We start from the raw sequence: 24,929 nt of genomic DNA, 5'->3' as shown, positions 1-24,929 counted from the left end.
TAGTGATCCTAAAGACCAACATGAGTTTAATGACCATGAGTTAGATGAGAATCGTCATGAATTAAGTAAGGAAAATTTTCTCAAGCCTTACTCAACCACAAAAATGCAGACAGACAAAATACAGTTGTTAAAGATACATATTTTCAAAGATGTAGGCAAAGAAGAGGCTATTTGAGTATATAAAATGTTGACAAACACAGATTGAGACAGAAAACAGATTGCTTGTTTTCCAGAGTAGTGGCTGATAACAGGGATTAAATGTGAAATAGTACAACAGGTCTAATGTGGAGAATGAAATGTTTTAAAACTGATTTATGGTTGAAAATTGTGATACTATATTAAACTTATATAATTATACACTTGAGAGTTTTATGATTATATGTATATACACATAATTTACCAAATAAAGTTGTTAAAAATAAATACATATATAATTAAAACCTCCACACAAAATATGCCACTAGTTCAATTTTCTGCCAATAACCACATGATATATACATGTTTGATTGCATGTTGGATATACTTGACACATAACTTGCAGTTCTTGAGTTTGTGGATTTAAATGCTTACTTATTTATGCATAGATTTATTTAAAAATAACAAGCTGGAAAATAAAAATTCAAAGTTCTTGTAGACTTAATATTCAGGAACTAATGAATCCAAAACTGAAAAACTAATTAAACAGCCTACATTTTGCTGCATGCTTAAATTTAAATAGTGTACAAAAACATTTTTTTAAAAAGTAAATTCTAAGCTTTAAGGGAAAATCATTTCTTACTGTTTTCTGAGATGCAGAGTGTATGGTTTGTTATCAATGGTAATGATATAAGTCACCTAAAATAAAGCAAATAAAGGTAATTAAGTAAATTAGAAATAATAAAGTCAAAAAGTATTTTTCACTAAAGTCAAAAAAGACTCACCCAATCCATTTTTAAAAAACATATATCCTTCAGAATTTATTGTTCTAACTAGCAAGAATTTAAAAATTTTTAATAAATTCAGGATGAGGGCAATAAATGTAGGGAATGGCTTTTGAAAAGAAGAGATGAAAGCTATATTTTGAAGAAATATAAATTTACTATGTATTGATACTAGATCTTACTGTTTATGTTTATAAAAAACATACTCATCTTTAGCCAAAATGAATGAGGCATGACTGTAGGCTTACATGCTACACCAAATACAATGAAACAATAATGTGTTTATAAATACATAAATACACACTCTCAAACACTAGAGCTGCTTTGCAATGCTTCACATATAAGCTAAAGACAGACCTGAGAGAAGGAAGCAAGGGAAGAATGCTGGGGCTCCAGCAATACGAGCTGTGAGACTACAGGGACTAAACTGTAATGGTCCTCATCACCTTGCTGGGAAGGGGTCCAGGAGCAGGAGATGTACACAGTACACAGTACACAGTACGGCAGGTTGCTTTTAAAATATCATCCGGAGGGTGAGGGAGAGTCTAGCAAAACATGTTTTATATAAAAGAACGATACAGGCACGAAATCCAATCCTTGTCCTTTAACAAAATATGATCCTCAGAGGTACCTCCATCTACTGGGCCATATCCTATTGGTTGGAAGGAAGCCACAGGTTTTTCCCATACTCAGAGGTGGAGCTTCTTCAACGGTCTGAACACTAGATGGTAGGAATCACTTTGTGAATTTAGGGTCTGTCCAACACCATGGGCAAAGAACTGGGGAGCTGAGGATTAAAACCCACAGCTCATATAGTGCTGGGAGACATTCAAGGTCTGACCAACCAGAGGAGAAAAATGTCACTGAACACACTCATGCCATTCAGTAAAGATCACAGAAAGGTCAAATTTTAGTGTTAAGGAGAAACTAACCTAGAAACCCTGAAACTAGAGTCAGGATTACTCGAGACATTCATCCTAAAGACATTGTGGTTTAGTTGCTCAGTCGCGTCTCATTCTTTGCGACCCCATAGACTGTAGCCTGCTAGGCTTCTCTGTCCATGGGATTTCCCAGGCAAGAATACTAGAACAGTTTGTTATTTCCTTCTTGAGGGTATCTTCCCGACCCAGGTATCAAACCCAAGTCTCCTGCGCTGCAAGCAGATTCTTTACCACTGAGCCACCAAGGAAGTCCCACCAAAGACAATACAAGCATGACATTTTCAATCTGGTTCATAAGTAACCTAACTGCCTGCCAAAACAAAGCATAATACATTTTAAAGGAAAATCACAAAGTTAAGCAGTCAACCAAACAAAATTAGCAGTGTTAATCCAATCAAAAATAAACATACCCAGGAACATGAAATAAATCTGATGACAGGATAAGAGGCTCTGGTCTTATCTTCCTCCCACAGTTATATCAAATATAAGCTTTGCATGGGTCAATTGCCTCTGAGAGAAATCCAGAAAGTAGCAGAGGGGCTCCTCAATACTGGGTGACTGAGAAAATATCCACCACGCAAAAGGGCAGGAAAGGCGAAAACACACACACACCATAAAACCCAGCCCTGGCAAAATACCTTCCAATCAGGAGAGAAGCCCCAATTCTCAGTATCTCCCTCAGCACCAAAAGGTTTGGACCAGGCATCCAGCAGCACAACTTTTCTTTTTTTTTTTTTAACTTTTTGTTTTATATTGGAGTATAGCCAATTAGGGCTTCCCTGGTGGTTCAGATGGCAAAGAATCCACCTGCAGTGCAGGAGACCCAGGTTTGATCCATGGGTCAAGAAGATCCCCTAGAAAAGGTAATGGCAATAAACTCCAGGATTCTGGCCTGGGAAATCCCATGGACAGAGGAGCCTGGCAGGCTACAGCCCATGGGGAATGCAAAGAGTCAGACGCAACGAGCAACAAAGCAGGCATAGCCGATTAACAATGTTGTGATAGTTTCAGGTGTACAGCAAATGGATTCAGCCTTATATATACATGTATCCATTCTCCCCCAAATTCACCTGCCATCCAGGTTGCCACAGAACATTAAGCAGAGTTCCATGTGCTATACAGTAGGTCTTTGTTGGTTATCCATTTTAAATATAGCAGTGTGTACAGCCCATCCCAAACTCCCTAACTATCCCTTCACCTCATCCTTATCTCTGTCCTCATTTCTAAGTCTGTGAGTCTCTTTACATTTTGTAAGTTCATTTGTATCATTTCTTTTTAGATTCCACATATAAGGGGTGTCATACTATGTTTCTTCTCTGTCTGACTTACTTATCTCAGTATGACAATCTCTAGGTCCACTCAGCAGCACAAGTTTTAAGGCTACCACCCAAGGGACTGGCTTCCAAGTAGCCTAGTTCAGAAAGCCACTGGGACTTGGCCTCCATGAGTCTCCCATTAAACAAAGAAGCATATTTTTCATGTGTCCATGAGCACATCTCATGGTTATTCCCAGGTGCGTTATAGATGGAGCAAGCCAAAGCACCCAGCTCTCACTTTCTTCCTATAAGGGGTTGGACTACTCACATTCTCAGTTGCAGCTTGAAGGTCCAGCTTCGAATCAGACCTACACATGTGCACTATTAGGGATACTGCCAGGATACTGCTATCAGAGATACTACCAGGATACTGCTATTAGGGATACGAGCATAAAAGGGCTGGTGGGCACTTCCCCTGACTACCCTCCCCCACTCTTTGCTCAATTCAACAAGAAAACCAAGTCTCCAGTTTCTTCCTTATAGGAGCTTCTCTATACAGTGAGAATCTCAATTTTTTTTTAATTGAAGTATACTGATGTCCCTGGTGGCTCAGCAGTAAAGAATCCACCTGCAATGCAGGAGACCTGAGTTTGATCCTTTGATCCCTGGGTTGGGAAGATCCCCTGAAGAAGGGAATGGCAACCCACTCCAATATTCTTGCCTAGAGAATCCCATGGACAGAGGAGCCTACAGGTGGGCTACTCCATGGGGTTGCAAAGACTCAGACACGACCGAGTGACTCACACACAACCGAGTGACTCACACACACACACACACACACACATACTAATGTATGGTATTATACGTTACAGATATATAATATAGCAATTCACAATTTTTAAAGTCTATATTCCATTTCTACTTAGAAAATATTGGCAATGCAACCTCAACTTTTAAGGCTGCCACCTGAAGGTTTGGATCCCATATAACCCAACTTTGAAATCTGACAGGGTCAGCATTTATAGCTTCCTAGAGTCTTCTTAAGAGAAGATGTTTATACAGAAATGCAAGCACATCCCAGGACTATCTTCCTGGGCTCAAGGCAGACGGGACAGGAAAAAACATAAAAGTCCCAAGTTCTCTGTGGAAAGGGTTTGAGTGCATACTTCCCAGGCTGCTGCCTGGGGGCTGAGCTTCTAAATAACTTGTACTTGGCAGCTGACTGGGTACCTAAAGAGCCGTCATCTGGGAACTTGGACAGATGTGAGGGCATTCCCTGTGCTTTCTTGCTCTGATTCATTCCAACGATCATTATAAAACTAACTCTCCAGCTTCTCCCTCAATGGAATTTGTCCACACATATTGCCCCACTTTATACAGATGCGCTGGAGGAACTGGCTACGAAATCACCTAGTTACGGGAGCTTCTCTTAAGCAGAGAAAACAAAAGGGGTGAAATAAGTAACATTGTATCTGCAGATGACATGATCACATGTATGGAAAACCCTAAAGATGATGCCAAAGAGCTATCAGAATTAATACATGAATTCAGAAAAGTTTTAAGACACAAGTCCAAAATACAAAAATAAGCATTGTTTATATATACTTAATAATGAACTACTAAAAAGAAAAAGAGGAAACCAATCCCATTTACAATAAGAACAAAAGAATAAAATATTTACAGATAAATTTAACCAAGGAGGTGAAAAACGTACACACTGAAAACTAAAAAGCAATCATGAATAAAATTAGAGTAGACACAGATAATCTATGTCTACGAGTTGAAGGGAATAATACTTTTCCATACCACTCAAAGTGATCTATAGAGTCAATGCATCCTTATCAAAATTCCAATGTCATTTTTTACAAAAATAGAGAAAACAATCTTAAAACAGAACATTAATAGCTATAACAATCTTGAAAAAGAAAAGCAAGGCCAGAGACGTCACACTCTGTGATTTCAAACAATATTACAAGGCTGTAGTAAGACTAAAAATAGAAAGAGGGCCTAAATTAATAAAATCAGAAATGAAAAAGAAATTATAACTGACACCACAGAAATACAGATGACCATAAGTTAGAACTGGACATGGAACAACAGACTGGTTCCAAATAGGAAAAGGAGTACATCAGGCTGTATATTGTCACCCTGCTTATTTAACTTATATGCAGAGTACATCATGAGAAACGCTGGACTGGAGGAAGCACTAGCTGGAATCAAGATTGCCGGGAGAAATATCAATAACCTCAGATATGCAGATGACACCACTCTTATGGCAGAAAGTGAAGAGGAACTAAAAGCCTCTTGATGAAAGTGAAAGTGGAGAGTGAAAAAGTTGGCTTAAAGCTCAACATTCCAAAAACTAAGATCATGGCATCTGGTCCCATCACTTCATGGCAGATAGATGGGGAAATAGTGAAAACAGTGTCAGACTTAATTCTGGGGGGCTCCAAAATCACTGCAGATGGTGACTGCAGCCATGAAATTAAAAGATGCTTACTCCTTGGAAGGAAGGTTATGACCAACCTAGATAGCATCTTAAAAAACAGAGACATTACTTTGCCAACAAAGGTCCATCTAGTCGAGGCTATGGTTTTTCCAGTGGTCATGTGTGGATGTGAGAGTTGGACTGTGAAGAAAGCTGAGTGCCAAAAAATTGATGCTTTTGAACTGTGGTGTTGGAGAAGACTCTTGAGAGTCCCTTGGCCCGCAAGGAGATCCAACCAGTCCATTCTAAAGGAGATCAGTCCTGGGTGTTCTTTGTAAGGACTGATGCTAAAGCTGTAACTCCAGTATTTTGGCCACCTCATGCAAAGAGTTGACTCATTGAAAAAGACCCTGATGCTGGGAGGGATTTGGGGGCAGGAGGAGAAGGGGATGACAGAGGATGAGATGGCTGGATGGCATCACCGACTCAATGGACATGAGTTTGAGTGAACTCCGGGTGTCAGTGATGGACAGGGAAGCCTAGCATGCTGTGATTCATGGGGTTGCAAAGAGTCGGACACGACTGAGCGACTGTACTGAACTGAACTGAAGAGACTATTGTTGTTGCTTAGTCGCTAAGTCATGTCAATCTCTTTTGCTCCACAATCCATGGGATTTCCCAGGTGAGAATACTGGAGTGGGTTATCTCCTTCTCCACAGGATCTTCCTGACCCAGGGATCAAACACGCGTCTCTTGTATTGGCCGGCGGGTTCTTCACCACTGAGCCACCAGGGAAGACCATAAGAGACTATTAACAGCTATAGGTCAAGAAAATGGACAATCTCGATGAAATGGATAAATTCCTAGAAAGGTACAAATCCCAAGGCTGAACCAGGAAAAAATAGAAAATATGAACAGACCGATTACCAGTAATGAAACATACATAGCTTTCAAAACATGTAGACAGACACTGTATTTCACATCCTGCATTGTTGCTATATACTTTGAGATAACTGTGGAACAAGTGAACAACTTGAAGTTTAAAGTGATCATGCAATGACAATATACATGCAAATGGAAGCAAATCAGGAAGAAAAAGCTTATATGCAAATATTTTTTCAACAGTAGGTGGTTTACTCTTAATGGAAAAAGATTCATAAATTAAAGTTGTGACTCCATGTCCTCAAACTGATAACTCTGACTACCTTACCATCTGTAATCCTCTTTCTCACATATATATATGAAAATAATATAAAATATTTCAAAAGGTTAATGTGAGAATTAAATGAGAGTAGTATATGAAAAAAAAAACTCTAAAGGAAATTATTTTATTATGATTTTCAAGTACAGTTTTGTACGTTTAGTTTTTATTATAATTTTTCAGTAGTGAACATAATCATAATACATTCTGATACTGTACGTCAAAATAGAGTTATTGGAGTCTTAAATTTTTTTTACATACTCATTTCAAAAATTGTTCCATCAAACTGAAAGCATTTTCTCAGGGTTTCTATATATTGACCCCATTTCTTAACCATATGGAAATCTAAACCCCTGTATTATGACTTCTAGTTTCTGGTCTGCAATCTACAACAGTATAATTATGCCAACTTGAAGTATTTTAATCAGGAAAATATTCAAGATGGAATGTCTTCAATTTAATAAGTTTTTAGTAGCAGTGCACATTTTTCAAATTCTTTTTCCAATTAATATTTACTGACATGCTCTCATTGTCAGTAAATGTGACATCTATCACTTTAAACTTCAGGTTGTTTACTTCAGTTATTTAAATATTATCACATTTCAGGCAAATGTGATATTTTTAGTCTTCTTTTTCTTTGGCCATTATTTCTAATAAGTCTGATGCTTCTGGGTCAGATTCTCAGGTCTAAATTTTACTCAAAACCATTTTTTCTGTCACTTTAACTGTGGCCATTAATAATGTTTTCTTTCCATAAATTGCAGTCTGAACCATTGTCACACTTAATTAATGTTGTTTATTTCTACCAGTATGATTCATCAATAGTATTTAATATTTCTTGAAAATTGTGAACAAGTGCTTCAGAAGAGCCTGAGAGATGAAGGGAAGGTCCCAGGAATTAGCAATAAAAACATGTGGCTTTGCAAGCAAAAACAAATCAATATGATCTGATTCAATGCAAAGGTAAATAAAAAGTCTTAAACTTTTAAATTATAAAACTGATACTCTTTAACTTTTTATTTTATATTGCAGCATAGACAATTAACAATGTTGTGCGAGTTTCATGATGGACAGCAAAGGGATTCAGTCATATATATATACCTGTATCCATTCTCCCCCTAACTCCCCTCCCATCCAGGCTGCCACAAAATATTGAGCAGAGTTTCCTGTGCCATACAGACTGTAGGTCCTTGTTGGTTATCCATTTTAAATAGAGCAGTGTGTACATGTCCATCCCACACTCCTGAATTATTTTCACTCCATCTTTAAAAGTAATATGCTTGATCATTTACCTGCTTCTCCCAATCTTCACTCTCATTTGAGCTTATCTTCTGTGGAACTGTGACATACAGGAACATTCCCTCAGAATCTGTAGTAAGAAAATGAGATTTTTTTTGCAACAGTCCTCTAAGACAAGCATGGATTCTTAAGCTCCGAGTCCATGGTGAGGTCTACAATTGTAAATCAATTTATCTACATGTGTCCACCTTGGTCCACAGATTTCAACAGATTTTCAATGGCACACTGAAAAATGGCTAGGAAACAAACAAATGAACAGAGAACAGATACAATGCTGCAGGACCATCCTGTTGGTTTCCAGAACTACGTTGAAGCCTTTCCCTCAGGTCTCTGAGGAATAAAGCCAGGCCAGTTCCGAACCTGGCTAAGTCCTCTGGCTACAGAGTAGGTGACCCAGAAAGACCTTCAGCGGCTGAGACACTGCATCCTTGACTAACATCTTCCATCCCCTATCCTGGTCCGGGGGTGGCTGGGGGTGGGAGGAAGCCACCATCAGAGAATCCCACAGAGGGGCGGCAGGTATCCTAGAGCTACAGAAATTGTTTTGGAAGATCCCAGCTCTGCTCAGTACCCAGAGAGGGAGAAGGAAGTCGAGGCTCCGAAGTCTTACCCTGGCTGGCGAGCAGCCCTCCAAGTGCAGCAAGCAGTGCGAGGAGTAGGAACATGGCTGGGTTGGGGCGCAGGAAGCAGAGCCAGGTGAGAGACCGTTGGGTATCCCTGAGGCTCGCGGGCAGAAGCCCTCCGGAGTACAGCATTCTGCCCCGAGCCCTGGGGGTGATGACCAGGGCCTCAAATTAGCTTTCAGCTGCACTGGCTCATCGTTAGGCATCCTGAGTGGCTGGGCGCTCAGGGCCGAAAGAAGGAACTGCAGACAAATGCTTGCGCCTGCGCACAGCAGGTCTGTGATGACAATGTGGACATCCTTCAAACCCTTCAGTAGGGATAAAGGAGCAAATAAGCATACGGTCCATGGGGTCGCAGAGTCAGACACAACTGAAGCGAATTAGCACGCACGCTCTTCTGGGGGAAGTTCCTGGTAATTTCCCTTCTCCATGTGATGGTTTTCTAACAACTTTTATTTGCTATGGTGGGAGAGAAAGAGGAAACTAGCAATATTAACTATTTTTTTTTACAAGAAATTTTCTTCTTAAATTGTGCTACTGCCGACTTCATATCTTTTTTAAAAAAGTCTTTTCAAACAAGGAGAAATCAAGAATATGGAACTTGACCCTGGATACGACAATAGAAAGCACTTTTCTTCAACTGTGTCCCTATTCTTAAATACAGTATTAGGTTATACTCTGCTGAGGAAAGGGAAAGGAAACTTTGAAATGGAATCTAAGTGTGGTTTGTTAAAATTCCTTTTAGAACCATACAAAGGAAGCTGTAGAAATGACACAGCCAGCAAGACAAACTAAGAGAGGAAAAGGGGCACCAGGGCAGAAGACAGAACACACAATTGTCTTTGAATCTTCTGACAAATATCTTAAACTGCTCAGGCTCAAAAGCTAACTCACCTGCACGCCACTCATCCCTATCTTTCTTTATCCAAGGACACTCCACAGCAAGGATGTATTGTACCAACAATTACAAAAATAAACTCTGATCAGGTCCAAAACTTGGACCTACAAGGCAATAGTACTCCTGGGAAGCTGATCCTGAGAAATTAGTTTTAAATAAGGCAGGATGTGAATCAAAATGGATCCAAATAAGGTAGTGGCAAAGGGGATGAGGGAAAGGTACAATGGAATCATCCTGATGTGTATGATTTTTACCACAGGGTTCACCCACTTAAAGCACACAGGTGTAGAATTTTCAATATATTTACCGATATGTGCATCCGTTACCACAGTCAGTTTCCATTCTCTCATCTCAAAAGCAAGTCCTCTACCCTTCAGCTGTTACCATCTCCCACCCCAGTTTTTCATTCCCCTCTCTCCCACACACCCCACCACCCCACAAGCAGTTAATAATCACTATCCTTGGTCTCTCCAGATGTTCCTGTTCTGTATGTTCCATACAAATGCATAATACATGGTTTCTGTGACTGGCTTTATTCACAGAGATCATGAATACCATAACGGTTTCAAGATTCATCCACTTGTCACATATCAGTACTTTCTTCTTTGTGGCTGAATACTATCCCATTGTATGGATGGACCACCTCTTGTGTATCCATCATCAGCTAGCTGCTCATTTGGAAAAGGAAACTCTTGGCCTTTGTGATGAGCTCCTCCCACAGCCCAGGATCACTTTCATTTATATTGATGGAAACTCTGCAGGTCCTAATTAGATTCCAGGTAAGATGACGGATCCCTAAACCACAAATAACACTTTGAAATGTGCAGAAGCACATCTGTCAAGAGAGACAGCAAGTTTGGGTCCTTCAAAGGACAAGATATATTCTAGAACTCAATTTTCCATGAGGCCAGGGAAGTATCACCTGGAGATAGAATAGTTACCTATGACCAGGAACTCAGTTTAATTTCTTGAAGGTAGAATGGAGGCCAGGGACTCTCTGAGGGCGCTGAGGCTGTTCTGACCTACAACACTCAATATCCTTTTAATCTCCCAAAGCTTGGAATGGGTAGCTCATGAGAATCACAAGCTACTGGAGACAGCGGACCCAGGTGTCCTCGCTTGAGATGGGAATGATTAGCAGGGCTGTGGGCATCAGAGCTCAGGCAGTCAGTGGCAGAGTGCATGATGGAATGTGTCTTTGGGATGCAACAACCTCCCAGGACCAACTAGAGGATCATGGAAGTATAAGGACTGAAACTGAGCAGAGCCCTATGGGGTCCTCCTGGACACAAAAGTCTTTCCATTTGTCCAACTTCTTATTTTAAGGAAAAAGGCTTTCAGCTTCCTCGACCTTCCATGAGTTCCAAAGGGCATATTCAAACAGTTGCTAACCCGGGAAGTTGAGGGGAGGCAGGAAGAAACAATGCTGCAGCAAGGGGCCTGGTGCTGGTCCCTCCTCGGGTGATGTGCTAGCAGTTTGTACATGTCTTTGAGTTCTTCAACAGGAACTAGGACCCCCTCAACCCAGACGGAGGAGGTCACTGCAGGCTAAGCACAAACAAGTGGACCCAAACTGATTGGAAAGGCTGATGACTTAGATGGATGGAACACAGCCCTGTTATCTCACCACCAACCAGTCAGAGGGATGTTCCACATGCTGCAGCCCTTGCCCCTGAATTTTACCTATAACTCTTCCTCAAAAGCCATTAGGGAGTTTGGGTTCTTTGAACATTAGCTTCCTGTTCTCCTTGGTTGGTCCCTACAATAAAACTTTCTTTGCTCCAAATACTGTGATTTCCATTTGTTTGGCCTCAGTGTGCATCAGGCACGTGAACTTGGGTTTGAGAACAGAATCAAATGAGACAAGCCTACATGCTTTCACTCACAGGATTTATTTTGGCTTGTGAAATTGAAAACTTTAAGCCATCACAAAAGGAGAGAAAAGTAGATTTTTTTTTATTCTTGAATCAGGCCAGATAATGGTTTGTTTATTGATAATATCTTTTCTCCAAGCTGTGTTTTTTTGAAATACTGTTTAGTAACTGTTGTAAAAGAAATATAGAAAAATAAAAATGCTACATTTTATAAACTAACATAAGCTAATTTTACTACAAAGTTATAGGTATATCAATTAATTAGTATAATAAGAAAGTTTATACTGTCACAATCATGCCTGTGCTCCACAGAATTTGTAAACCCAAGTTTTTTTGTTTATTTTGTTTAATCTTTTTTCTAGAAACATCTGTGATAGTCACATTGAAAGGAAATGCTATAAACTGTATTTATGTATGTCTCTAAAACATGAGTCAAAGAAAATCAAAACAAGGAAGCAGAGAGGCAAAGAGCAATAAGTATGTGAAGAAGGAAATAATGACTATTTTCTCTATTTTTATCTACAGAGGAAGAGAATTTCTAGTCTTCTGTGCATTTCTGACAGGTATCCCACATACACATGTTCAAAACAAACTCCTTCTTCACTCCCCTCTGCTTCATCACTCCAACACCAAATGGGTTCTCACCAACTGTACAGTATGTCAATAGTAAAAGGTATCATTATCCATTGAGTCAGAATGTTTAAGTCTTCATAGTCCTCTTTTATTCTAACCCAAATACATCCACTCAGTCACCACTTCAACCAAGTCTACCCCTTAGGTCTCAAAACTTGCTATTCTTTCCATATCATCCAATCCCACCCTCATGACACTTCCACTGTGCATTCCATTTTACTTGTCTCCAGTTCTGCCTGAATCTGACCACATTTTCTCCTAATATATCCCCATGAAATCTTTTAAAAGTGGACATTATCATGATAGATCTCTCCCTTTACCACTTCAAAATTAGTTAATACTTCAACGACATTCCTATTTGGGTTTCCCCAGTAGCTCAGCAGGTAAAGAATCTGCCTGAAATACAGGAGACACGGGAGATGTGGGTTCAATCCCTGGGTTGGGAAAAATCCCCTAGAGGAGGAAATGGCAACCCACTCCGGTATTCTTGCTTGGAGAATCCCATGGAATAGAGGAGCGTGGTGAGCTACAGTCCAAACAGTTGCAAACTGAGCAAGCATGTTCCTACTCATAAATGAGAAACTTTAACCTTTATATCATGGCATGTCAGATACCTGTCTTGGCTCATGATTACCTATGCAGATTCTTCTCTTTCAACATTCATAAATTTTCAAATAAATTTTTAAATATATTAAGAGCACACATTTAGGAACAGAGAGCTCTGGGTTAACTTTGTACCCTCACTGTCTCTCTGCTCTATTAGAAATGAATATCACTTAAGCATTGTTTCTTACACTCTACAGCCAAACTCTCAACTCACTCTGTTGGTTCACATTCAAAATGTATTCCTAAGACCATCTTTAGTACCCGTGGTATGAGGTAACATCCTTTCTCTCCTAAATCAGGCCTGAGGTTTTTTTCATTGGATCTTTCATGTGCTTGAAAAGCTCCTGCCCATGTGCATGTAGCGATAGCTCTGCCAGCTTGATGCCTGTGAGACAGGGGTGGTTTACAGTTGCTGTGGCGCTGTGAGTCTTAACCTGTGGGAAAGCCTGGATACCTGGCTTCTATTTTTGCTGAGATAAGGGCAGTGGAATTAATGATGGGTTGTTTAAAATTTTAAATAAGAAACCTTTGACCTTGTGCTGCAGATGTCTCTCTGGCCCCCAGTGTATGCCTGCATTCCTCTCTTGCTGCCCCGCATACTTTGCACTTAAATAAAAGCCTTCTGTGAGTTGGCTCTGTGATGTCAGGTGACTCCTTTCAAATATCTAAACTGCATAATTATTTGTACCTCCTCCAAGTCTTGGCTGACACATCACTTGCTCAACAAGGCCTACTCAGTCAGCCATATTTAAAATTGCTCCCCAGTTACTCCTTCTATCATCTTTTCCATATAATGAGTTACCTTTCAGCACACTTTACAATCAATTTATAAAATTTGTTTATGGAATGAATGTGGAAAATTCTGGAGGCAAGTTCTTAATATAACCCTAAAGTAATGCTGGTGGGAAATGACTGTGAAAAATAGAAAAAAAAATGTAAATGAAAGCATGATATTGAAGTTATGACTTAGAGCTGGAAACAAAACAAAACAGGGAGATAGAGAGCTCAGTGTATCACTCTAGGAGAAAATGACTGAAGTTGTTTGGAGGTGAGGAGTGCAGGTGAAGGCACCCAGCATGATGACGAAACTATGATTGTAGGACATGAGAAAAAGACAGCCTAGGGCCAAAATCTTCACCTAAGGTGTGGGCTTTTAATAACATGATCAGAGAAGAGGTAGGATTGCTCTAGGCATAAATAAGACTATTTTACATTCAGGAAGCGAGTTATAAATATTTTCTTCACTGGAGAAAAGGAAATAGAGATCCATTGATTTCACTCTCCATCACAGTTATATATGGCAGATAAGAAAAGAGATCAACTCACAATCTCATTCTTAGATGAGTTTCTTGTTGTTGTTTTTTTTCCTATACTCCCTCTGATAAGTCTTATATGTGAAATATCATGATTTCTTTACACATTTGAGTTAGAAATTTGAACAACAGATATAGAAGCCTTTGGTATCCCATCTTATAATAAAGAATTGTTCTTCTGCCCTTCAGAGTGAGTGCAGTTGGTGTTTTCCTGGCATTTACTAGATCATCAATAAATGTAAATTCCATTCCCCATCCCCAGTCTTATACCAGAAAATATGTAGGAAAATTGTGGAATTTTTAAGAGTTGCAACCCTGGAGTCTGAATATCTTAAACTTGAACTCAAAAACTACCTAACATTCTATACGTGTAGGGAATAATTTACACTCTTTGTCTGTTTCCTTATATCTAGAATAAGGAGAACAATTAGTTCTCCTAACTCTCCAGGGAGTTAGTGAGTAATAATACAAGTGTTGGGAGAAAATTTGTGTAAACCTCTGTTAGAATCTTAAATCTACCGATCAAATACATGATTGCGCACAAATATTTTAAGAACACATTTAAAATCTCTTTTTTAATATAAATTTATTTATTTTAATTGGAGGTTAATTACTTTAATATGGACATGAGTTTGAGTGAACTCCAGGAGTCAGTGATGGACAGGAAAGCCTGACATGCTGTGATTCATGGGGTCGCAAAGAGTTGGACACGACTGAGTGACTGAACTGAACTGATATATAGTGTTAGATTCAGGTGTACAGCAGAGTGATTCAGTTAAACATACATACATATCCAAATGTATGTGTGTGTGTATATATATATATATATATATATATATATTTCAGATTGTTTTCCCTTATATGCTGTTACAAAATAGTGAGTGTAGTTCCATGTACTATATGGTAGGTCCTTGTTGGTTATCTGTTTTATATACACTAGTGTGTGTATGTTAGTCCCAAACTCCTACTCACTTTTTCCCTTTGGTAACCATAACTTAGCTGTTTATATTTGTGGGTCTATTTCTGTTTTGTATGTTAATTCATTTGTATCATTTCCTTTAGGATCCAAACATAAGTGGTATTATATATTTGTCTTTGTCTGACTTACTTCACTTATTAATATAATCTCTAATTACACCCCTGTTGCTGTAAAAAGCATTATTTTATTCTAGTCTATGGCTGGGTAATATTCCATTGTATAAATATATCACTTCTTTATCCATTCATCAAGCAACATTTAGGTGGCTTCCATATCTTGAAAAGGCTGTTTGTTCTCCATTGTATATTCTCATCTCCTTTGTCAAAGATTTGTTGATCTTAGGTGTGTACAGTTTATCTCTTGGCTTTCAATCTTGTTCCATTGACCTATATTTCTGTTTTTGTGCCAGTACCATACTATTTTCATTACTGTAGCTTTGTATAGTCTGAACTCAGGGAGTCTGATTCTTCTAAATCTATTTTTCTTTCTCAAGATTGCTTTGGCTATTTGGGGTCTTTGGTGTGCCCATACAAATTAAAATAAATTTTGTACAGATATGTGAAAAATGCCATTGGTAATTTGATAGGGATTGCATTGAATTTGTACATCATCTTGGGTAGTATAGTCATTTTAACAATCCTGATTCTTCCAATACAAGAACATGATATATCTTTTCAACCATTTGTGTCATCTTCAGTTTCTTTCATCAGTGTCATATAGTTTTCAGAGTACAGGTCTGTTTGTCTCCTTAGGTAGTTTATCCCAAGGTATTTTATTCTTTTTGATGCAATGGTATATAGAATTGTTTCCTTAATTTCTGTTTCATTGTTAGTGTTTAGAAAAGCAAAGATTTCTGTGCATTAATTTTGTATCCTGGGACTCTACCAAATTCATCGACGAGCTCTAGTAATGTTTTAGTAGCATCTTTAGCATTTTCCATGTATAGTATTGGTATTTATTGTCTTCTGAAAACGTGTGTGTTCAGCTCAAATTCTAGGAATCCAGACTTTCATTTCATAAATACTTTCTAGTCTGAATACTTTCTAGCCCATAAATACCTGAAACCAACGAAGCGTCAACCCAACATATTATCTGCCAAATCTTGTACAAATCTGCCTCTCATCAATGTTTGTCACCATCATTTCAGTTGCTTAGTCATTAACAGTTTCAGAAATCTTCATGTTTCCAGGTGGCTCAGTGGTAAAGAATCTGCCTGCCAATGCAGAAGACGCAGGAGATGCAGATTCAAACTCCGGGTCAGGAAAATCCCAAAGAGAAGGGGATTCTTCTTGTATTCTTGCCTGGAGAATTCCGTGGGCAGAGGAGCCTGGCTGGTTACAGTCCACAGGGGTGGCAAAGAGTGAAGCAAAACTCAGTACACACGCACGCAATCTTGGTATAAACTAGTTGACAAACCTGTTGTTTTTCTATACATAGTGTAAGGGTAAAAGCCTATCAGATAAAAACACTGATTTTCTCTAGTACCAGAAGTGAAGGAGGACTTCTATCTCCCACACTCATGCAAACAGACACTCCCTTTTCTCAGGCAACTTCCTTTGCTTGAGTGTTTACTAAGTGGTTTTAGTCGTGTCTGACTCTTTGTGACTCTATGGATTGTATGTAACTTGCCAGTCTCCCCTGTCCATACAAGAATACTGGAGTTGATTGCCATTTCCTCCTCCAGAGGATTTTCCCAACCCAGGAGCTCACCAACAACTCCAGACACTCCTGCATTGGTAGGTAGGTTCTTTACCCCTAGTGCTACCCGAGAAGCCCAAACTTCCTTTCAGTTCAGTTCACTTCAGTCGCTCAGTCGCGTCTGACTCTTTGTGACCCCATGAATCGCAGCACGCTAGGCCTCCTTCTCCATCACCAACTCCCGGAGTTCACTTAAACACATGTCCATCAAGTCAGTGATGCCATCCAGCCATCTCATCCTCTGTCGTCTCCTTCTCCTCCTGCCCCCAATCCCTCACAGCATCAGAGTCTTTTCCAATGAGTCAACACTTCACATGAGGTGGCCAAAGTATTGGAGTTTCAGCCTCAGCATCAGTCCTTCCAACGAACACCCAGGACTGGTCCCCTTTAGGATGGACTGGTTGGATCTCCTTGCAGTCCAAGGGACTCTCAAGAGTCTTCTCCAACACCACAGTTCAAAAGCATCAATTCTTTGGTGCTCAGCCTTCTTCACAGTCCAACTCTCACATCCATACATGACCACAGGAAAAACCATAGCCTTGACTAGACAGACCTTTGTTGGCAAAGTAATGTCTCTGCTTTTGAATATGCTATCTAGGTTGGTCATAATGTTCCTTTCAAGGAGTAAGCGTCTTTTAATTTCATGGCTGCAGTCACCATCTGCAGTGATTTTGGAGCCCAGAAAAATCAAGTCTGACACTGTTTCCACTGTTTCCCCATCTATTTCCCATGAAGTGATGGGACCAGATGCCATGATCTTCGTTTTCTGAATGTTGAGCTTTAAGCCAACTTTTTCACTCTCCACATCCTTTTTTTTTTTCTTAAATTTTATTTTATTTTTAAACTTTACAAATTGTATTATTTTTGCCAAATATCAAAATGAATCCGCCACAGGTATACATGTGTTCCCCATCCTGAACCCTCCTCCCTCCCAATACCATCCCTCTGGGTCGTCCCAGTGCACTAGCCCCAAGCATCCAGTATCGTGCATTGAACCTGGACTGGCAACTCATTTCATATATGATATTATACATGTTTCAATGTCATTCTCCCAAATCTTCCCACCCTCTCCCTCTGCAACAGAGTCCATAAGACTGTTCTATACATCAGTGTCTCTTTTGCTGTCTCGTACACAGAGTTATTGTTAGCATCTTTCTAAATTACATATATATGTGTTAGTATACTGTATTGGTGTTTTTCTTTCTGGCTTACTTCACTCTGTATAATAGGCTCCAGTTTCACCCACCTCATTAGAACTGCTTCAAATGTATTCTTTTTAATGGCTGAGTAATACTCCATTGTGTATATGTACCGCCGCTTTCTTATCCATTCATCTGATGATGGACATCTAGGTTGCTTCCATGTCATGGCTATTATAAACAGTGCTGCGATGAATATTGGGGTACACATGTCTCTTTCAATTCTGGTTTCCTCAGTGTGTATGCCCAGCGGTGGGATTGCTGGATCATAAGGCAGTTCTATTTCCAGTTTTTTAAGGAATCTCCACACTGTTCTCCATAGTGGCTGTACTAGTTTGCATTCCCACCAACAGTGTAAGAGGGTTCCCTTTTCTCCACACCCTCTCCAGCATTTATTGCTTGTAGACTTTTGGATCACAGCCATTCTGACTGGTGTGAAATGGTACCTCATTGTGGTTTTGATTTGCATTTCTCTGATAATGAGTGATGTTGAGCATCTTTTCATGTGTTTGTTAGCCATCTGTATGTCTTCTTTGGAGAAATGTCTATTTAGTTCTTTGGCCCATTTTTTGATTGGGTCAATTATTTTTCTGGAGTTGAGCTGTAGGAGTTGCTTGTATATTTTTGAGATTAGTTGTTTGTCAGTTGCTTCATTTGCTATTATTTTCTCCCATTCTGAAGGCTGCCTTTTCACCTTGCTAATAGTTTCCTTTGATGTGCAGAAGCTTTTAAGTTTAATTAGGTCCCATTTGTTTATTTTTGCTTTTATTTCCAATACTCTGGGAGGTGGGTCATAGAGGATCCTGCTGTGATGTATGTCAGTGTTTTGCCTACGTTCTCCTCTAGGAGTTTTATAGTTTCTGGTCTTACGTTGAGATCTTTAATCCATTTTGAGTTTATTTTTGTGTATGGTGTTAGAAAGTGTTCTAGTTTCATTCTTTTACAAGTGGTTGACCAGATTTCCCAGCACCACTTGTTAAAGAGATTGTCTTTTCTCCATTGTATATTCTTGCCTCCTTTGTCAAAGATAAGGTATCCATATGTGCGTGGATTTATCTCTGGGCTTTCTATTTTGTTCCATTGATCTATATTTCTGTCTTTGTGCCAGTACCATACTGTCTTGATAACTGTGGCTTTGTAATAGAGCCTGAAGTCAGGTAGGTTGATTCCTCCAGTTCCATTCTTCTTTCTCAAGATAGCTTTGGCTATTCGAGGTTTTTTGTATTTCCATACAAATTGTGAAATTATTTGTTCTAGCTCTGTGAAGAATACCGTTGGTAGCTTGATAGGGATTGCATTGAATCTATAAATTGCTTTGGGTAGTATACTCATTTTCACTATATTGATTCTTCCAATCCATGAACATGGTATATTTCTCCATCTATTAGTGTCCTCTTTGATTTCTTTCACCAGTGTTTTATAGTTTTCTATATATAAGTCTTTAGTTTCTTTAGGTAGATATATTCCTAAGTATTTTATTCTTTCCATTGCAATGGTGAATGGAATTGTTTCCTTAATTTCTCTTTCAGTTTTCTCATTATTAGTGTATAGGAATGCAAGGGATTTCTGTGTGTTGATTTTATATCCTGCAACTTTACTATAGTCATTGATTAGTTCTAGTAATTTTCTGGTGGAGTCTTTAGGGTTTTCTATGTAAAGGATCATGTCATCTGCAAACAGTGAGAGTTTTACTTCTTTTCCAATTTGGATTCCTTTTATTTCTTTTTCTGCTCTGATTGCTGTGGCCAAAACTTCCAAAACTATGTTGAATAGTAATGGTGAAAGTGGGCACCCTTGTCTTGTTCCTGACTTTAGAGGAAATGCTTTCAATTTTTCACCATTGAGGATAATGTTTTCTGTGGGTTTGTCATACATAGCTTTTATTATGTTGAGGTATGTTCCTTCTATTCCTGCTTTCTGGAGAGTTTTTATCATAAATGGATGTTGAATTTTGTCAAAGGCTTTCTCTGCATCTATTGAGATAATCATATGGTTTTTGTTTTTCAATTTGTTAATGTGGTGTATTACATTGATTGATTTGCGGATATTGAAGAATCCTTGTATCCCTGGGATAAAGCCCACTTGGTCATGATGTATGATCTTTTTAATGTGTTGGATTCTGATTGCTAGAATTTTGTTAAGGATTTTTGCATCTATGTTCATCAGTGATATTGGCCTGTAGTTTTCTTTTTTTGTGGCATCTTTGTCAGGTTTTGGTATTAGGGTGATGGTGGCCTCATAGAATGAGTTTGGAAGTTTACCTTCCTCTGCAATTTTCTGGAAGAGTTTGAGTAGGATAGGTGTTAGCTCTTCTCTAAATTTTTGGTAGAATTCAGCTGTGAAGCCGTCTGGACCTGGGCTTTTGTTTGCTGGAAGATTTTTGATTACAGTTTCAATTTCCGTGCTTGTGATGGGTCTGTTAAGATTTTCTATTTCTTCCTGGTCGAGTTTTGGAAAGTTGTACTTTTCTAAGAATTTGTCCATTTCTTCCACGTTGTCCATTTTCTTGGCATATAATTGTTGATAGTAGTCTCTTATGATCCTTTGTATTTCTGTGTTGTCTGTTGTGATCTCTCCAGTTTCATTTCTAATTTTATTGATTTGATTTTTCTCCCTTTGTTTCTTGATGAGTCTGGCTAATGGTTTGTCAATTTTATTTATCCTTTCAAAGAACCAGCTTTTGGCTTTGTTGATTTTTGCTATGGTCTCTTTTGTTTCTTTTGCATTTATTTCTGCCCTAATTTTTAAGATTTCTTTCCTTCTACTAACCCTGGGGTTCTTCATTTCTTCCTTTTCTGGTTGCTTTAGGTGTAGGGTTAGGTTATTTATTTGACTTTTTTCTTGTTTCTTTAGGTATGCCTGTATTGCTATGAACTTTCCCCTTAGGACTGCTTTTAAAGTGTCCCACAGGTTTTGAGTTGTTGTGTTTTCATTTTCATTAGTTTCTATGCAAATTTTTATTTCTTTTTTGATTTCTTCTGTGATTTGTTGGTTATTCAGCAGCGTGTTGTTCAGCCTCCATATGTTGGAATTTTTAATAGTTTTTCTCCTGTAATTGAGATCTAATCTTACTGCATTGTGGTCAGAAAAGATGCTTGGAATGATTTCTATTTTTTTGAATTTACCAAGGCTAGATTTATGGCCCAGGATGTGATCTATCCTGGAGAAGGTTCCATGTGCACTTGAGAAAAAGGTGAAATTCATTGTTTTAGGGTGAAATGTCCTATAGATATCAATTAGGTCTAACTGGTCTATTTATCATTTAATGTTTGTGTTTCCTTGTTAATTTTCTGTTTAGTTCATCTATCTATAGGTGTGAGTGGGGTATTAAAGTCTCCCACTATTATTGTGTTATTGTTAATTTCTCCTTTCATACTTGTTAGCATTTGTCTTACATATTGCGGCGCTCCCATGTTGGGTGCATATATATTTATAATTGTTATATCTTCTTCTTGGATTGATCCTTTGATCGTCAGGTAGTGACCATCTTTATCTCTTTTCACAGCCTTTGTTTTAAAGTCTATTTTATCTGATATGAGTATTGCTACTCCTGCTTTCTTTTGGTCCCTATTTGCATGGAAAATCTTTTTCCAGCCCTTCACTTTCAGTCTGTATGTGTCCCCTGTTTTGAGGTGGGTCTCTTGTAGACAACATATATAGGGGTCTTGTTTTTGTATCCATTCAGCCAGTCTTTGTCTTTTGGTTGGGGCATTCAACCCATTTACATTTAAGGTAATCACTGATAAGTATGATCCCGTTGCCATTTACTTTATTGTTTTGGGTTCGAGTTTATACACTGTTTTTGTGTTTCCTGTCTAGAGAATATCCTTTAGTATTTGTTGGAGAGCTGGTTTGGTGGTGCTGAATTCTCTCAGCTTTTGCTTGTCTGAGAAGCTTTTGATTTCTCCTTCATATTTGAATGAGATCCTTGCTGGGTACACTAATCTGGGCTGTAGGTTATTTTCTTTCATCATTTTAAGTATGTCTTGCCATTCCCTCCTGGCTTGAAGAGTTTCTATTGAAAGATCAGCTGTTATCCTAATGGGAATTCCCTTGTGTGTTATTTGTTGTTTTTCTCTTGCTGCTTTTAATATTTGTTCTTTGTGTTTGATCTTTGTTAATTTGATTAATATGTGTCTTGGGGTGTTTCGCCTTGGGTTTATCCTGTTTGGGACTCTCTGGGTTTCTTGGACTTGGGTGATTATTTCCTTCCCCATTTTAGGGAAGTTTTCAACTATTATCTTCTCAAGTATTTTCTCATGGTCTTTCTTTTTGTCTTCTTCTTCTGGGACCCCTATGATTCGAATGTTGTAGCGTTTAATATTGTCCTGGAGGTCTCTGAGATTGTCCTCATTTCTTTTAATTCGTTTTTCTTTTATCCTCTCTGATTCATTTATTTCTACCATTCTATCTTCTAATTCACTAATCCTATCTTCTGCCTCTGTTATTCTACTTTTTGTTGCCTCCAGAGTGTTTTTAATTTCATTTATTGCATTATTCATTTTATATTGACTCTCTTTTATTTCTTCTAGGTCCTTGTTAAACCTTTCTTGCATCTTCTCAATCTTTGTCTCCAAGCTATTTATCTGTGATTCCATTTTGATTTCAAGATTTTGGATCAATTTCACTATCATTATTCGGAATTCTTTATCAGGTAGATTCCCTATCTCTTCCTCTTTTGTTTGGTTTGGTGGGCTTTTATCCTGTTCCTTTATCTGCTGGGTATTCCTCTGTCTCTTCATCTTGTTTAAATTGCTGAGTTTGGGGTGTCCTTTCTGTATTCTGGCAGTTTGTGGAGTTCACTTTATTGTGGCGTTTCCTCGCTCTGTGTGGGTTTGTACAGGTGGCTTGTCAAGGTTTCTTGGTTAGGGAAGCTTGTGTTGGTGTTCTGGTGGGTGAAGCTGTATTTCTTCTCTCTGGAGTGCAATGAAATGTCCAGTAATGAGTTATGGGATGTCTATGGTTTTGCGGTGACTTTGGGCTGCCTGTATCTTGGAGCTCAGGGCTGTGTTCCTTGCTGCTGGAGAATTTGCTTGGTATGTCTTGCCCTGAAACTTGTTTCACCCAGAGAGGTTTACAGTGTTATATGGAGAAGAGAAGAGTGAGGAGGGAGTTAGAGGCGACCCGAATGTGATGAGGTGGAATCAATAGAGGAGAGAGTGGGCTATTCAGTAATCTCTTCCTTATGTGCACTCCACAACTGGACCGCTCAGAGTTGTTTACAGAGTTATACAGAGAAGAGAAGAAGGAAGAAGGTGGCAGAGGTGGCCAGGAGGATAAATGGGGGGAATGAAAAGGAGGGAGACAGATCCAGCCAGTAATCAGTTCCCTAAGTGTTCTCCACCGTCTGGAACACACAGAAATTCACAGAGTTGGGTAGAGTAGAGAGGGGTTAGGGAGGAGACACAGGCGACCTGGTGGAGAAAAAGGAGAGTCCAAAGAGAGAGAGAGCAGTTAAGCCAGTAATCTCACTCCCTAGTGAAAAATGGATACTGAAGATTGGGTTCTTAAAGGTACAAAATTGGTAACAAATACATAAAAGCAAAAATTTTAAATCTAGAGTAGAGTTTGGAATTTCAAAAATACAATGTTAAAGAAAAGAAGAAGGAAAAGAAAGAGAAAAAATGAACAAACAAGGTCGCAAAAATTATAAAGACAATATAGGTACAAAATTGATAACTAATACCAAAAAGCAAAAGTTAAAAATCTAGAGTAGAGTTTGGAATTTCAAAAATACAATGTTAAAAAAAGAAGAAGAAAAAGAAAGAGAGAGAGAAAAAAAAAACAAGAACAAACAAGGTCGCATAAATTATATATACATAAAAATACAGGTACAAAATTGATAACAAATACCAAAAAGCATAAATTAAAAATCTAGAATAGAGTTTGGAATTTCAGATATACAATGTTATTTAAAAGAAGAAGAGAAAGAAATAGAGAAAAATAAAAATAAAAAAGGGTCACAGAAATTATATAAAAACAAAAACAAAAAAAAACTATAGGTACAAAATTGATAAATACTAAAAAGCTAAAATTAAAAATCTAGAGTAGAGTTTGGAATTTCAAAAATACAATGTTAAAGAAAAGAAGGAAAAAGAAAAAAAGGTCAAAAAATTATTTAAAAAATATATATGAAGTTTGCTTTAAAAAAATAGGGTCTTCCTTTTTTTTTTTTTTTTGCAAAGTAATCGGTTATAAAAGTGGATATTAAAGGAATAATAGAGGACTTAAATTTTTTTTTTTTGTAGGCTCACTTGTTCAGTCGCACTGAGGGGAGGTAGGGAGGGATGCTGCAAACAAATAACACTGGCGTGTGCGCGCAGTGCCTCAGCCACACTGGGTCTGCCCCCAGTTCACGGCGCGTGTAGCCTCTCTGCCCACGCTGCTCAGGCTCTAGGTTGCTCCGCCGCGAACCATCCGCGGCCCGCCCTGGGCTGCCTGTACTTCCCGGGTCCAAGCCGCTCAGGTTCAGGCACTCGGGTAGTCCTCAAAGGCGCAGACTCTCAGTTGGGCCTGCGTTTTGTGCCCTTCCCAGATCCGAGCAGCTCAGGTGATGAGGTGTTTTGCGCGCGCGATTGCTGCGACTTATCGCCTCCCCGCCGCTCGGTTATCTAGTTGTGCACCGGCACACCTTCTCAGGCAGATGTTGACCGCCCAGACCCCCAAGAAGTTTTAGTTAGCAAAGAAGCCTGCTTACAGTTTTATAGATAATGTCTCTCTGGGGCTGCGATTGTCCCCTTCCGGCTCTGGCTGCCTATCACCGGAGGGGGATGGTCTGCCGCCGGCTATCTCTGTTCAGTCCTTTATTCCGTGTGCGGGCCTGGCGGTGTCATAGGTTAGGGCTGGCTTTTCGCGTGGTAGATATCCCACAGTCTGGTTTGCTGGCCCAAATTATTTCGCTCAGATAGTGCTCGGGGTATTCAGGCCAGATTCTTGTGATGCAGCCCGCGCTGCGCCTCCCTGCCCAGCCCCCGCTTGCTAATGGCGGATGCAGGCGTCTGCGCTGCTTCTCCGCTGGGGGAGTTACTGTAGGGCTCGCAATGTGCAGGTTTTAATTATTT

The 24,929-nt window shown here is 39.1% G+C and overlaps 1 protein-coding gene across 1 annotated transcript in view; it reads right to left on the bottom strand.

The window, feature by feature from the left end:
* Nucleotides 1-8,941, bottom strand: part of LOC147343800 (disintegrin and metalloproteinase domain-containing protein 18-like) — a 151,176-nt gene extending 142,235 nt beyond the window's left edge. Inside the window, exons 1-3 of the mRNA XM_086380426.1 lie at nt 8,656-8,941; nt 8,039-8,115; nt 779-834 (exon numbers count right to left, since the gene is read on the bottom strand). Of these exons, the coding sequence (XP_086236552.1) occupies nt 779-834; nt 8,039-8,115; nt 8,656-8,800 (278 nt within the window). The 5' untranslated portion in view covers nt 8,801-8,941. The remainder of the gene's footprint in view (nt 1-778; nt 835-8,038; nt 8,116-8,655) is intronic.
* Between the last annotated feature and the right edge of the window lie 15,988 nt (nt 8,942-24,929).

Source organism: Bos grunniens, chromosome 27, assembly GCF_055505025.1.
Source record: "Bos grunniens cultivar Pamir isolate PY7600 chromosome 27, Bosgru_T2T1.0, whole genome shotgun sequence".
Classification (NCBI taxonomy): Eukaryota; Metazoa; Chordata; class Mammalia; order Artiodactyla; family Bovidae; genus Bos; species Bos grunniens.
The sequence above is the reverse complement of the archived record's forward strand: the minus strand, read 5'-3'. Positions and strand labels throughout refer to the sequence as shown.